This window comes from Phoenix dactylifera, chromosome 12 (genome assembly GCF_051530095.1).
Source record: "Phoenix dactylifera cultivar Ajwa chromosome 12, Ajwa_hap1_PhDact_Kaust_v1.1, whole genome shotgun sequence".
Taxonomy (NCBI): domain Eukaryota; kingdom Viridiplantae; phylum Streptophyta; class Magnoliopsida; order Arecales; family Arecaceae; genus Phoenix; species Phoenix dactylifera.
Window position 1 is genome coordinate 28,097,862 of NC_143201.1, and position 16,448 is coordinate 28,114,309.

Sequence of the window (16,448 nt, forward strand, 5' to 3'; positions counted from 1 at the left end):
ATATTACCAACTTGTAACGACAATCATAGAAAGGAGATGAAGATTCTTAAGGCAGAAATTTAGTTTCATCTAGTTCAGGACAAACATATTAAAATTGGATAAAATTTGTTTGGCACGAAATTGCCATTTTATAGGATATTTGCTTTTGGTAGAAAGCCCATAGGGCACTCATTTCATCTAGGAAAGATTCTGAAATTAGGTGATGAATCTAAGCTCGGTTCTATCCCTATTTTAGTATCATGACCGGCGAGCACTCCCGCTTGAATAGCATTATACCTTCTCAACCTTTGAATGAGAGATTTGGGATCCGATTTGGAGTGGCATTGATCCTCACTTCAACCCTGAAATAGCAAAACCCGTACTGCAGGCTTGACTCAGTTGGCATGGAGCTTAAGCTCCGGCCAAGGTCCAAGTGGAGTAGTTGCAGATGACGTTAGAGCCCCTCCCCATCTGAAGAAGGTAGGGAGGGGGAAGAATGGTGATGTCATTCCTGGGCTTTTCTTGAGTTTTCTTTTTGGGGTAGCGGCTACAGCAGTGGTGGCAATCGGGTGATAAACGGGTCGGATCACATATAGATCGGATCAAAAAATTATAAACCTGAACCCGATCTGTTTATTAAACATGTCCGAAATTATAACCTGAACCTGACATGTTTAATAAACAGGTAACTCGACCCGACCCGTTTAACCTGTTTAATAAATAGGTAACCTGTTTGCCCAATCCGACCCGACCTGTTTAACCTGTTTATCCAACCCGACCCATTTAACCTGTTTAGACCTTTTTAACCTGCCCAACCCAACCTGTTAAACCTGCCCAACCCAACATGTTTAGACCTGTTTGGACCCGTTTAACCTGTTTAGACCTATTTAATTTGCCCAACAGTTAAACGGGTTAAACGGTTTAAACGGGTAAGAAATCTAAAATCTGTATCCGACCCAATTAATAAACAGGTTAAACGGGTCGACCTATTTACGATCCGAACCTGTTTAGACTAAACCCAAACCTGTTTATGGCGGGTCGGGTCATATTTTGCCACCCCTAGGCTATAGGCATGCATGTTGCACAATGTGGCATGCAAGTGCATTTGGCTCACAAAGTTCACATTATTAAACTCAAGTCCTCTTAGCAGAGTTAAATGCGTTCACCTCAAAACCTAACCCAATAATTACCATCATGATTCCTAACCAGCCCTCTAAAGTCCTGCACTTTATGAAGATACTTTTATGCTAAAGATGATGGGTACTATCTTAGAGCTCGTTTGGCTCGTGGAAAGTATTTTTTTCTAAAAATATGATTCCTGAAAAATAAATTCCTGAAAAAAGAATGCTTGAAAAAGTACTTTTAGCATGTTTGGTACTTATGATTGGTTGACCATCCACTTTTTGAAAAAATTATATATAATTTTTATTATATTCTTAATAAAAATTAGATCTTTAATGCCTCTTTAATGCTGAAGGATTTTTTTAAAAAAAAATAAAAATGAAATGATTTTCGGCTCACGAGAAAATAACTTTTGCATATTTCTCATGAAATTTTTTTCATAAAATGTAGAAATCATATTTCAATAAGAATATAACTTTTTCATTTTCTTCTTTAAAACCTTCAATCAAACAAGAGGCACAAACGAGTCGTTTAATTAACGGACTCCAACAAAACACCCGTACTTGAGACAAATTGGCGGCAAAAACATATTTTACAGTAAATTAAAGTGATGCTGCAGCAGTCCATTGCATCAGATTGTCTATCAAATCAAACATGGGAATGGGTCATAACATAACCAAAACATGGGTATGTCTATCAAATCAAAAGTGACCAGTAGCACAGCTCGGTCCGACCAATCTACTCCAATATACGCCGAGAAGTCACCCTTGTGACCGGCGGGAGCAAATGACCGTGCAACCATCCTGCGGTTATTTGGTACTCACTGAATACCTTAGTTGTGACTGGCCACTGTAACATTTTATTAGTTAAAAGAGCAAAAAAAAAAATAAACTCACCTTCCTGCACATTGAAAGTAGGATCGTACATCATCTACTCCAACCCACAGGAATACGCCTATAACTTAGTTTATTATTTTAAAATTATTACTTAGTTAATTTCAAGCCAACAAGTTCTTAAAGAAGTATGATCCAACATTCACATGTAGGAGAACACACAAGTCGCATCATTCATCACAACAAAGCAGTGCTTCATGCTATTCAAGATTAAGTAATTTTTGGAGCATTCGAGAGCAAGGCACTAAATTTACTCGACATTATTTTATGCAATATAGTTTTGATTGCTAAAAATTGCTGTAGATGATGCACAATGGCACAAAGAAGATTAGCATAGCATCCACTTATTCCAGCATCAAGTATAGAAGCAAAAAAAACAAACAAACATGCACATATGGTTCAGGATTTTCTACACCACTTAAACCTCTGAAGATTTTCTTATGGATAGATGTCACCATTCAGTGAGCTGTAATAACCCGCAGCAGATAAAAGTTACAGATAGGAAAGTTTAAGATGGAGACCATGCCAACATATGGACTGAACCAGAATTTCCCACAAATATTCCAAAAGCATATGAACTGACAAACAGATTTTCCCACAAATATCACACAATATCAAGCTGATTATTCGTTGGTTCCAACGCCAGGAAGATGCAAGCTCATGTCAAATATTCATACCAAACAAAATAAAACAAGTTCCAAAAACCATATACCAAATTCAGAAACCTTGATCAACAAGATAATCACCAAGCCTCTCAACAACCATGTTGCACTGCCCAGGAGTCATTGGCTCATCATATATGCCAATGATCAAAGCCAGATTGGTTTTCTTGACAGTGACACCGCCAGAACCCTGAAAGTTTTTTTTTTTAAAAGGGGAAAAGTCAAACACCAATTAAACAATCCAAAGAACGTCAATAAAAAATCTGTCTCCATGTGTTTATGTGCACGCAAACACACAAAGGAAAAAATGGCCAGAAAGTACTTAAGAGTTTGCACGGATATGGTTAACCAATTTATACTGAAACTGAACTGCGGTTATTGGTTATAAATACTCCAAAGAAAGGAATCCTCTTCCCTGAGAAAAGGCTACATAAGCTTGAAATGGAATGTGGCAGCCCCACTTTGTCGCCAATGAAATAATACATCCACTTTTCACTTTTCAAAAAGTGTGAATCAAGTGAAATGCATGATTAATAAGTGCTTGTCTGCCACAAACCCATTTCAAGTCCGGTCACTGCCTTATGACATATGATAAACGTATTCAGCATCTCAGCAGCTTTTATGAATGTAGGTGGGTGACAAAGCGCTGCACTGATATTGTTCTCACAATAAATGTAGCTATTAACAAAAAACTGAAGCCTTTTCAAATGATTTAATGCAAGTCAAGCGATTTATATATGACAAGCTAAAACTTGTTCAATCATGAATAATTAATTACAAGCAAAGAAATTAATGATCAAACAAGCAGCAGCATTCGACATCCAATTTTAAGGAACAAGCACCAAAATATACCACTGATATCTCGGTGCTACTATACACAATCACACACACACACAACCATACACATGTACAGGAATCCACTTTCAATTTAGCCAAAGTCGGTCTGTTAATTTTCATGTAGACAAGTAAATCAAGGTGCAAGCAGCTTGTAATGGCAAATCACTCTCGTTTTCTTTAATCCTTCATGGTTTATTGTTTTTCTCAAATTGTCCCTAGAAAACTTGATTAGTTTTTCAAAATGAGAAAAAAAAGGTGCTCACCTGCAGGAAAGGGCATTGGGCAATGTTGATGTTAATTTGCACAAGTGGTGGGTAAACCCAGCAGGTATTATGGAAGCTTAATAATTTGTGACCAGGTAAAAAGCAAGTTGAGATGATCAAAATTGGTGAGGCAAAGCTCAAAAATGCGGACATGATATACAGTGGCCAGGGTACTACATAGTGCACATGAAGTTGCAGAAATATATGCAGTAGGTATTATGGAAATATCTAAAAAATAAATAACATCTATAAGAAAAGAAAAATAAGCAAAAGATAAATAATAAATAAGTAACAATTAAGAAGAAAACATGAAAATTAATTAGACTATCACACTCATTTGATAACCTATTCAGTATGGTATATATACTAAATGAAAAAAATAATGAACAATCAAGCACCAATACAATAAACAAGCCTATCCAATATTGAACAATCAAGGTCTAAGCTACCGCATGGTTTATAATTTAACTCAAGTACCTAGACAAAAACTAAACACATAGTCCTTAAGCTCCTAATCTTCATAAAGATTCAAAAATCAATTTTTCTAGAAACAAATTATCATAAATGATCCATCATTATCAAAATCCATATGCACTAAGACCACATTTGCAGCTGCTTGGACTTATATAGGCAACGAGCAGCCCTCCATGCAAATAGATTATGTCCAAGGTGGTCACCAAGCTACATTCACATTTATGGACTCACGGGCGGCTGCCTGGACTGCCTTCTAGATAACCAAGTTTAAACATAGATGTCAAAGCTGCTTTTAAGCCAGTCAATAAGTGATATTTTGACATAATCTACAGTATCATTGTCGAGCCAGATTCCAAGAAGTAATAGAGGAACAAAATAGATCAGGAGGAGAACTCCATGGAGCAGTGGACCAAAAATAACCACATCAACTAAACTAGATATAAAAACACAAATACTAAAGGAATGAGAATAAACAGAAACAAATGAAAGTGCAGAGTGGAAACAAGGCAGTTGTAGAGAAGTAGGGAATATGAGTCCATAAAATTTTTCCTAATAATAAATTTCTTCATGGATCTAAATTATTCCAAAATGTAGGATATTGCAGGGTGACAAAATATTAGGGAAAAAACAAGTTTACATGTGATATATTAGCTGGCTTATGGCGCTCTCTATCTCAACTGAATCAGCTATAGGAGTTATGTTGCTCGCAATTGGCCCGTTCACCCTCCTATCAAATCACTAAAAAATGACTTCAAAAAATTTCCTTGCATTTGATCTGGACTAGCTTTTGTATTGCCAGATTCCAGGTGCTCCAGGTCTAGCAAGCTGTTTTTTTCCAAAAAAAAAAAAAAACTCATCTCCCCCTACCTATGTATGCATGGTCATCCTTACTGCTCTCAAATGATTTTTGGGTTATATTTGTTTGCCTAATTTTAAGCTTTCAATGGTTATTTCCTAAAGTATATGTGACTAACTGTATTGTGTTATCATCATTGCTGTTGATCAAAGTTAAAACCCTAGCTATGGCAGCTTGCTCTCGATTATGCATTTTGTCTGAAAGCAGTTCTTCTTATTGATCCAAAACTCTCATTATGTAGATACATACGGACACTTCATACATGTGTGCCTATAAAGAAAAAGCTACCTGAAAGCACAGGCTGACAGATTATTGCCATATCAGCGAGGTCACTAGTTCAGCTCCCTTTTCTGCTTTGATGCCCTCTATCTCTCAGTCATATTTTATAATTGCCTTGGGCATATGGAGCTTAAACAGCAAGAAAAGTGTGATTTAAAAATCAGAGAGAGGGTTGAATACGATTTCATTTCAATATCTTGATATTAGAAGGGAAACTAAGTATGTTTTCATTTTATCTAGCGCTCTTTACACTGAATTGTTTTATTCTGGAGTCTTGTAGGAATAAAACTGAAGTTACTAATGGACAAGAGAAGCAAATTTGCCTCTATTCATGGTCTGTGATAAATAAGAGTGAAATTAGACCAACTAGAACTGTAAGCCAAGCCCCACTTGCTATTAAAAGATACAATATGGTCTAGGTAATTCAGTGCGAGTCAAAACTCTACAGATTTCAAAAACAGCCTTGATGCAACTACTTGGAAGGAACATTGTGGTAAACTTTTCAGTTTATCATAAGATCTCAGAATGATTTGGTAGTTTGGTTGGTTCAACGTTAAGAACAACAGGTGATTTGGCTGCCTGAACATAAATTTAATTCCTTCCCGCAACATTAAAGAACTTCGTAGTATTAGTTTTTTATGTGAAAAGAAGAAAAATGGGAGTTGATTTCTCCTCTTGTTAAAGGGAGAATGACTTGCTCATGGCTTCATTCACAGTTCTGCAGAAATCAATGAAAATGATCATATTTCAGTTAGGCGAGATATAACACTCTTACTTTACCTTCCATATGTCTGAATTTCTTTCAACTCTCTTTTAATTCAAATCCAATCATATATTGCATTTTGAATCACTTCATGATCTCATCAAAAGAAAATTCACCTTTCTAACAAAGCAACAAGATGCTTACAGACAAAATATGAACTTTGAGATGTCTATCTATGTCAACATGCAAACAAATATGAATCATAATATGCAAGATCTATTCTAAAATGTGATCCATGTGACCTCACGTGTGGATAAAGTCTGATGACGGCACCATATTGGGTAAACCTGGCCCCCATATACAGCCAAGCCACATGGCAGTCTGCTAAGCACCACCATAGACCAAGACTGCCAACAGAAACAACCCAAGCACTGCCAGGACATGTGGCTAGTACGCGATAGTCAGGTTGCTTTATTAGCATACTTGTAATTGGATCTTTTTCCTTTTTCTTCTTTTTTCAGTGTGGAGGGTTAACATTTCATGCTATACTCAAATGTGTAAAATTGTATATTTCATTTTATTTCTGAATCTTACATAATTCTAATTTTTTATCATTCTATATATATTTTATAAATTTTATATTTGAAAATATCAAAATGCATATGCACCCACATATGTACCCACATACCACATGAGCTATACAATACGCTATATAGCATGGAATGCCGTACCGGCCCGTAAGGGCCGGTACATACCGGTTCGGTCCTAGATCGGTATCGAAACGACAAAAAAATCGGTATTTTCCGGTTTTTTATCCGAACCGGCCGGTACGGGCCCGTACCGGCCGGTACCGGCCTCGTACCGGTGCGAACCGGCGTACGATTTTTTTTTTTTAGAACCACAGCGCCGCGCGCTGTGGTTTTTGAAACCACCGCGTACCGGCCGGTACATACCGGATCGGACCGGTACCGTACCGGTCCGGCCGGCCACTGGCACGCCGACCGGTACCAGTACAGCGGACCTTGCTATACAGTATCCCAGCCACCTATATATATATATATATAGCCCATGTTGTCAGGATCAAGGTCAAGCCAAACATCGTAGAAGAGTTAATCAGATTAAGGCATGGATCAGATCACAGATTGTAACATTCTTTTTGGATTTCTTCAAACAAGAATGTTAACCTAATTAATGTTAGGAAGAATATCATAAGGAGAAAGAAAAGGCATGTTTGATTGGGGGGAGTTGGACTTTGGAATGGAAATGGGAATGAATGATTCCGATTCTAGCCGTTTGGTTGGGGGAAGTCTCATTCCCATTCTGATTCCGGGGGGAATGAGAATATCTCAATCCCCCAAAACCCAATCCCTACTCTTCCGTATTCAAATCCCATCCCAATTCCGATTCTGGTAACAAACCACACTCGTTGGGGGATATAGCCATTCCGATTCCCATTCTGATTCTAATTCCAATTCCGGTCGCAAATCAAACACGCCCAAAAAAGATCTAGATATTAACAAATGGTTGCAAAAAAAAGTCCTTTGCTTTTAATTCCATGAGCTCCGTTTTTTTTTTTTTGTTAATCAAAACCCTAATGGATTTGTGAATTTTGTATAGTCAAGGCATATTACTAATGAATAAGTAATTCTAAATGCTATATAGTCAAATGAATGATAGAAAATAGACTATCACAATATTCAATATGAAAAGAACGAGATGGATGGGTCATACAATTTAAAGGATTGTATGATCCATAGAATGGATTTAGAAAACCCAAACCATCTCGACCCAATGATGAGATGCAGATTATTTAGAACCATGTTGATTCAAATTATGTGCCGTTGACATTTCAACAACAATCTCATCAGCTGCTCCTTAGAACCTTGCCAGAATCTTAGGTTATTGATTTGCATTAAAAGGTCAATTGTTGTAAATTGATGAGATGTAACCACTGAGCAAGAAATTGGATAATATAGGAAAATGGTTGGACAAAATAGTGTCAATACCAAAGAAGATGCAGGGTTCATATAAAACTCCAGATAAAATCCACCAAAGGAAAAATGAAGATGATATCTATGGCAGAACTTAGCTTCGCAAGGAGAAATATCAACAACCAAGGAAAAATTATTAAAAGATATGAAGATTTTACCCAAGAACAACCTTTGAATAACGTAAATGTTAAAAAAAGCAATCTGCATGTCATGATCATTTGTTGGAGGAAGATGACCCATTCTTTCATGATTTGTCCAGTTTACCAATATGCCTCATGAACGACAAATTCAGGATACCAAATGCTATGGCTGAAAGTAACTTTCTTCATGATTCAATGGTCTAGCAACATTATACAGAATGATTCCCATCCATCATATGCATCACTAGAATTCGCCACGTCCCATGTTCATCAATGGATATACTCAAAGTCCAGACTGCCTCTTCTTAACACCTTCATCACAGAGTTCAATGCAAGATCTGAGCCTGAGAGATGCACAGAGGGTATTTTTGGAAATAAAAAATTGGAGCTAAGCAAACTGTGGCCTTGCAGGCAGAAACACTTATCACGGGAATTTCAGTTTAATAGTATAAAAAGATGATGCAGCCTCTTAGTTGACTGGATTGTTTTTCCTAGCTGATTTAAAGTTATGGTTTGATCTGAAACTGTTTGTTGTGGTAAAAGATAGCAAGACTCCTCTAAGAAAGAGGGAAATGAAATTAAAAGGAAGAGCATTGGAAAAAGATAGGATCTACAGGTATTTTTTTGGGTGGAGTGAATACTAGAGGCCCAAGAAGAGGAGAGGAAAAAAATCTTTTTTACTTCAAAAAGAAACCCAGACACAAAATTTTAAAAGTCTCTAGAGGCCCAAAAAGAGAAGAGGAAAAAATCTTTTTTACTTCAAAAGGAAACCCAGACACAAAAATTTAACAGTCTCAAAGGTACACCAAGAGGTGACCAGCCCAAGGGATTATTAGGGAGAGAAGGGACACACAGGTGGAAGAGGGTGTTCATACACCAGACACAGAGAAAAGAGGGCATGCCTTCCTCTCTGTTTCCCTCTCCCTCTTTTTCTATAGGTCAGCACTGCCCTACAAGCCCACAACTAAATAAGCTAATGATCTGGCATCTTGAGTTTCCACATTGTCTTTTAATGATATAAACCCTCAAAATGAAAAAAATAGATCATCTAATATCCACTGTACAAATATAAGAGCACTAAAACTGAAATTGTAGTCCTAATAACTGAAATCAAAGATAAAATCAACAATCTACATGCATCACATTTACAGATCCAAGATGGAGATAGAGTTCTAGATTGAATAGGTCGCAGAGAGAGGCTAGATTAGTAACAGCAAGCATATGGCATAATAAAAACTTCGAAATGGGTGCCAAAGTCTGTTTTTCGTTTCTTGCACAAGATATTTTTATTCTGCCTGCAACATAATATATCTGTGAGTTAATAAGGTGGTTCACAAGCGAAATTTGTGCAAATGTTTAGTCTAAGCTTTATTGTAGATCTATTTGATATATTGGTGGACCATAGATAGAATAGCTCCCCATTGGCATTGTAGTGACCTATTGTTATCGTAAAAGCAGATGGAAGGTTTGCTGCTTAAATGTTCACAGAAACTCCAGTAATCTGCAGGAAGCTCCAACTCACTTAGGATTATAAAAAGAGGAATCAACTTTACAAGAATAGGGTACAAATTTTTCTAAGAGAAAAACTTTGATAATTTTGTTGGGCAAGCACTAAGTGACAACCGCCATATGGTTGTCAAAACCTTGCTTTGTTTACTTTTTTTCCTTTTTCTTTTATGATTTACAAATCACTGGGTAATTTAAATTATTATTTTAGGAAGTAGAACAGAGTCTAGAACAAATGGTGTTCTTTCATTGGTATGATGAAAAGTTTATCATGTTTTCACTTTATATTCTTTAAAATATTTCTAAGTTCCAAGTTCCAAGTTCCAAATATATAATATTAAATATTAGACAAGAATTCAATGTTTTACCAGTATTTTGATAGACTGGATCACATATACCAACTCAAAAGGTTCTCTATGCAATTTGTAGCTCAGAATTGTCTTTGCAATCAATTCTACCTCCAGCAAATCAATTTCCCGAGGTAAAATGGTTCTACCTGACTCCTACTAGGTTTCAGTATTTCACAATATGGGACTGCTACTGCCTATATTCTTGATGATTGTATACTTTTGGCTGCTCAATTTCCTAACCACATTGTGATGGCGTACATCTAGTTTCTACATTTGGCCTTCAACCATAATTTCACAGTTCAAACACTTCTGGACACTTGTTTTGTTATTGATTTTCATTATGCATAAAAATCTTGATAATTAATTGTTACTCAAAAACAGATGCTAATGGCACTATATTATTTAATGCTTATCTGTGTTCTGCTCACAACTAGATCATAAGATAGCTGATTGGAACAAATTATTGGCTCATAAGGTGGCAGAGAATTATTTTAGTAGTACAGCTTTTCTGATCCATAAATATGAATTCGACTCTCCTAGACTTCATGTCTTCTAACCTTCCATAGTGTTGCCAAGCTATACGTGCGTACTGTATTTCCACTGATGTCTCTACTGCTTCATTATCACTCTAATGAGAACAGGAATATAGGCTGGAAATTCTTCACACTAGTTGTGCATCTCTAGTAGTTAGGTAGCCTAGGTTTCAATCCCTATTTTGTTCTTCATATTACAGGTTCCAATCATAAAACTATTAGCAGTTCATCTAGACAAATAATAGCTTGATATTTTTCACATGTTTTAAAACCATGACTTTATTCTTTGTTAGTCAAATCAAAGAGTAAAATACCATAAAACTACACCTTGCCAAAAACAAATTAACTAGTGAGCTAAAGATCATCAACAGAGAGTATTTCAAGTATGAGGTATCTGATGTTTCCTAAATAACTGAAGAAAAAAATCGGATTAATCATAAAACATGATTTCTGTGATGCAATTAAGACTAATCTAAGATCAGATGCACTAAAACATTTCTCGAGTAGCAGTACAAGTGAATTTCTATGTATATCATAAACCTTCAAGACCACTATAAAAGACTTAAAAAAGATCCAGACAAATATCATAACTCATTAGCATTACTAGATAAAATGCAAATGAATTTAGGTGATAGCACATGGAGTCTAACCTTCTTCCCTCGAATAACAGATCCTGGCTCACCCTGGATCACCATGTACTTTGTAGCACCAAGGTATAAACCAGTTGGTGCAAGGGATCCAGGTTCAGCAAAGTCATTCATAATCGCAGCGATCTCTTCAGGCTTGAACTGCACCATAGAGAAATAATAGAACTTGTAAGAAACAAGAAAGACAACTATACACATAATAGAACCCTGAAAGCTAAAATTTGTGCATGAACATGAACAAATCATGTTATTGTCTGCAATATCATCTTATTGGTTATAAACATGATTTATTTTTAATAACCATTTCATTAAAAAAAAAAGAGAACCCAAGCACCCCCATACCCACCCCCCCTCCCCCCCCCCAAAAAAAGCATGCGTGCATGCACACATTGAGTTCTTCAAATAAAGACTAATCCTATGAAAATAAATATTTGAGGGTTATAAGTGTGTTTTGCCCCTCCACTGTTTAATGATCTGGATGATTTCATTCCTTTTCAGTCCACTAATGGCATTTATCCAACAAAAAAGAATATTTGAAGGGATGTTCAAAATCCCAGCTGATGATGACAAATGTACAAGAAAAAGTATACACACATGCCACCTAGTGGACTAAATAAACAACCTGTATTACAATATCTCTAAGAAAATCTGCAGATAAAAAACATCTACCATGCAGGAACTAGATATTATCTGACAAATTCTATTGTATCATATTAGTAAACATCAATGTTACAAATATTCTGAATAACAACATTCGAGGAAACAGAAAAGAAAAAGCCCCTGCTCGCACAAATAAACTTCTAAAAGCATAGATTGAATGCTATCAATAGATCCGTGCTGAAGCTATCAATAAGTTTTGAAATAAAGCATGCAAGTAGGGAGTACTCAATAGAAGAAACAATAACAAGAAATTCCAACAGTGCAAAGTAGAAACCTGTAACCATGCACAGATATGCATAGTGCAGATAGATGCATCACCAATTTATGTACAACCATATTCAGCATTCCAGCATTATAATTGTGAAGTTGGCCAATCAAAGTAAAATTTACTAGCAGTAATTAGTATTAAAATGTCTCATGAAAGTCAAGTATCCAGAAAAGTCCAGAAATATGGAAGTTATAATAAGATGCTGACAGAAATATGAAGTAAAATTTACCGGCAGTAACTAGTAACTAAAATTTCTCCAAGATCCGTTATTGGCCTAAAAAGACCTGATGATTATGATGATGGTTAATGCACCGATCGAAAAAAACAAGAACAACAACAAACGAACCTGAAATTGAATATAATGCGTCCAAAAATGTGACCATTTAAGCATAACATAAGAGATCATTCAATCCCGACCCCTGCTAGAATACATCTCGCAAGAAAAATAAGCAGCTATTCAAAAAACAGCAAAAGATAATTTCTTGAAGCTTTCAATCCCTTCAAGTCAAAGATCAAGCATACCAAGAAACTCGTAAGGATTCTATGACACCCTAGGACGAAACCATAATAATAAATAACACATCAAAAAGAGAACAGATGATCTCGATCTCATACCACACGCGGTGGGTCAAATACCACCGACTCGGATCAAGAACCATCTCCCCCTTTCTTCACCAAACTCCACCAACAAAGAAAAATAAATAACATCATCGAAATCAGCTCGTCAGATCTAATCAAGAAACGTTTAAAACGAGGGAAAAAATTTAATTCAAAGCAGTCAAGAACGGGGATTGGGGAAGGGAGGCAATTCGAATCAAACCCCATATTAGAAAGTAACATTGGTTGGAATCGAGACGGAGATACCTGAGGAAAGTTGGCGCTCTGCGCCCAGACGCTGCCGTCGTGGCCGACAATGGCGGCGGTCGTCAGGTGCTGCCCGTCGATCTCGCACATCAGATGATCGTCGACGTACGTTTGCCACGACATCTCCTCCTCCTCCTTCTCCTCTCGCGTTCTTTCTGGATCCCTCGGCGAGGCCTGGCGTGAGTGATGGATGGGGCTCTCGCTTCCAGACGCCGGTGGTATCGGGTCTTTTATATGGCCCAAGAAAGGAGTGGAATCATAGCGTTGAATCGAAGCACCGAAAACGGAAATTATTATTGTTATTATTATTATTTTTGAGGCACCAGTGATTACCACGAGAAGAGCATAGGTGCACCTAAAATAATAATAATAATAATAATAATAATAATAATAATAATAATAAATGATGTAGAGCAGAAGGAACGGTCTCAAATTTCTTATAAAAATAATTTTTTAAGTGACGCACAGCAAAAAAAAAAAAAATGCAATCTGGCCAGCGGCTTCATTCGCTTTTTGAAAGATTTGAATAAGCCAAAAAATATCAAGCTACATCGAGCTCAAAAATAAATATTTCAATAAAAAAATATAAATACTATAGATATTTTAAAAAATATTTATAATATTTATTTTTTAAAAAAGATTGAGTAGCCTGAAAAATTTTTATCTTCATCGAGTTTGGAAATAAATTTTTCACTAAAAAACATAAATATCATAGATATTTTAAAAAAAATAGAAAGAAACCCTATTGATTTCAAATGAGCTGTGGTGGGGACACGCACCCTAACGGCAACCTCCTGCCACTTGAGTACATCAAACATGGATAGCAAAAGAAATGTCCTGGATAGCTTCCATCTCATCTAATCTTTAAAAAAAACAGCTATTAAGCACAATGCTAATATATAATATTTAAATATATTGGTAAGCCATTTATTTTTATAATTATATGGCTTAGTGGCCATTCAAAATTATTAGATCATGCACGGCAGAGAATCCAAACTCCATGCAATATATTCTACAAATCTACATAAGTTTTTCAATATTTTCTTTCATTTTTGCTTTTCTTTAACTCCTTTGCTTTTATTATGTTGTTAAACACTCCCCTTTTCTAAACACAGTACATTAGTTTTATTTTTTAAACTATAGGCATGCACTAGAAAACTATTGCCTCGTATCCAAGTCCTTTTCCTTTTGGAGTTCGGCTGGTCCTCTCTCATATTGCCGCTGCTTAACCCTTGTATATTAAAAAATATTGAACCATAAGATGTTCCTAAAAGCAATTCTTTAAATTGCCATGATTCAATGACTAGCTAACTGGTGTGGGTAAACTTCCATAATTGCTCGATTAACCACAAACAACAAACAAACATGCATTTGAATTGTGTTTAGCTTCATTGTCTTTGCATTAGACATACTTGACCTCAAGGGTGAAAAAACTTATTAGTTTCGTAGAGAAGTTCTCATGGCTTAATTCGATTTCTTAACTTGGATTCAAATTGCATCAAATACCAGAGATTTAAAACCTAGCAATGCTGATAACACCCACCCAGGCCAAGCAACCGAAGAACGGACAACAGTGGTGTACCTCCATTGCGGAACTTAAAGCCCTAGCTATGACAAAGAAATAATCTTCAAAAATAAAAAAAAAAAAAAAATTAAAAAAAGCGTGCCGTGCTACATTTAGCACTTCGCTTTGCATAAACCCTATCGCTTTTATTCTAACAATTGCAGGTTATGTTTGGATGATAGAGATGCCTCACAGTATTCTCCTTGTAGATAAAGAAGAGACATCACCAGTTGCTTTGAGGATGGGAAATGCGACTAGAAAATCGTACCTTCAAGATCATTCTTTCCCCATTCAGAGAAGGGGACCTCAGAGCTTTAGAGCAGGACCACAGGTTCGGCCTAGCTAATCTAAATCCAAGACCTACCACTCAGGAAATAGTTGAAAAGAACCAACTCAGCATCCAAACAACCTGGTTAACAGATCTAAAGGGAATACCTGCAAACCAGTAATCATGAACCCGGGAAAAGGTGTGGGTGGAGTGAGTGGGATTTTGCTTGTTCCAATTATTTTCTGTCGGAAAGTGTGGTCAGCCCTCATACTTCCCTTGCTGTTAAAAGAAGACAGGTCTCTTGACTCGGGCAATCACAGTAGCATAACTAAGTACTGACAATAAAAATGGTCTGTTAGTGTGTTAGTAACTTTAGATATCTCAAAGCTATTTCCTGGAACAATACAAAAAATCAGTAAAAAACATCTGATATACGAAAACAAAGTGATGAAAGCATCTAATGGTGGCATTAACTGATCAATCGTTTGTATAGTCTGACTAATGAGAGGTTTAAGTACAATATAAACGATGACTAGTTACCACTTTTTTTGTATTTTTTCTTTCTTGGAGGGTTCCATCAATTTTTTTAAATTTCTTCTAAAGAAAGACTTCCAGAAGTCTGTTTTTAATGTAGGACGGGCAGAAATTTCTTACAGTCGGCAATTAGAAGGGGTTCAACTGTAGGACTAGAGCTCAGGGATAAAATGGAAATGTCAGCTAAAGCATTTCCAAAACTCCACTTATCCAAGGCAAAAGCTAATAAAAACAAGAGTGTGTGTGTGTGTGTGAGAGAGAGAGAGAGAGAGCTTTGCAAGCATTTTGGCTAGTCTTGCCTGTATGATTCCATGCCAAACAACTCCAAGTTCTTTTATAATTGTAAATCACTTTTCTCTTAAACAACCGCAATTTCACAGAGTATGATTCTCAGTCCATCTCTCATGTATATTGCCTGCGTCCAACTAATGATACATAATCTCAAACCGCTATCAAAACTAAAGCTTGAGGATATCAGGTTCACACGATCACAGGATGACGGGAAAAACCAAACTCAAGAGAAGGGGAAAAAGGAAAGTTTTGTTTTTTTCAGATATCAATGATCATGCTGTTTCCAATGTGATACTCTATTTTCACACCAGTTAGTATGTACGACTTCAAAAAGCCTACGAGTACTCCCTGACCAATGATAATGAAAATGCAAAGATGACTATGGCCTAAAGATTATCTGACAATATTTTTCCAAAAGGAAATCAACTGATCATTTGATTTCACACAATTAATCCCAAAATAGCTCCAAAGCCTTTTAGATTTGAGGAAGAAGAAAAATGCGATTAAAGTTTATCAGCTCCAAATTGCAAGGTAAATGAAAAACAGGGAAAAAAAAGAAGAAAAAGAAGGAAAAGAGGAGGCAGGGAACAGCTCTAAGGATAAAATGCAATATGGATTGTTGAATTGACAGGAAAAAACACCAGCAACAAAGCACAAATTTACTAGAGCTAAATATTGATGAGAATTGCATTTACTTTCAAAAATGTGATCCAAAGACCCTTGCGAGGACCATATGGCAAAGAACAAGGAATACAATCAAACCA

At 36.3% G+C, this 16,448-nt stretch overlaps 1 protein-coding gene across 1 annotated transcript; it reads right to left on the reverse strand.

The window, feature by feature from the left end:
- Positions 1-2,399: 2,399 nt before the first annotated feature.
- Positions 2,400-13,258, reverse strand: LOC103710227 (profilin). The gene is made up of 3 exons (XM_008795876.6): positions 13,028-13,258; positions 11,239-11,376; positions 2,400-2,846 (listed from the first exon to the last, which is right to left on the reverse strand). Exons 1-3 carry the CDS (start codon positions 13,148-13,150, stop codon positions 2,712-2,714), a joined length of 396 nt encoding a protein of 131 aa, XP_008794098.3. The 5' UTR covers positions 13,151-13,258; the 3' UTR covers positions 2,400-2,711.
- Between the last annotated feature and the right edge of the window lie 3,190 nt (positions 13,259-16,448).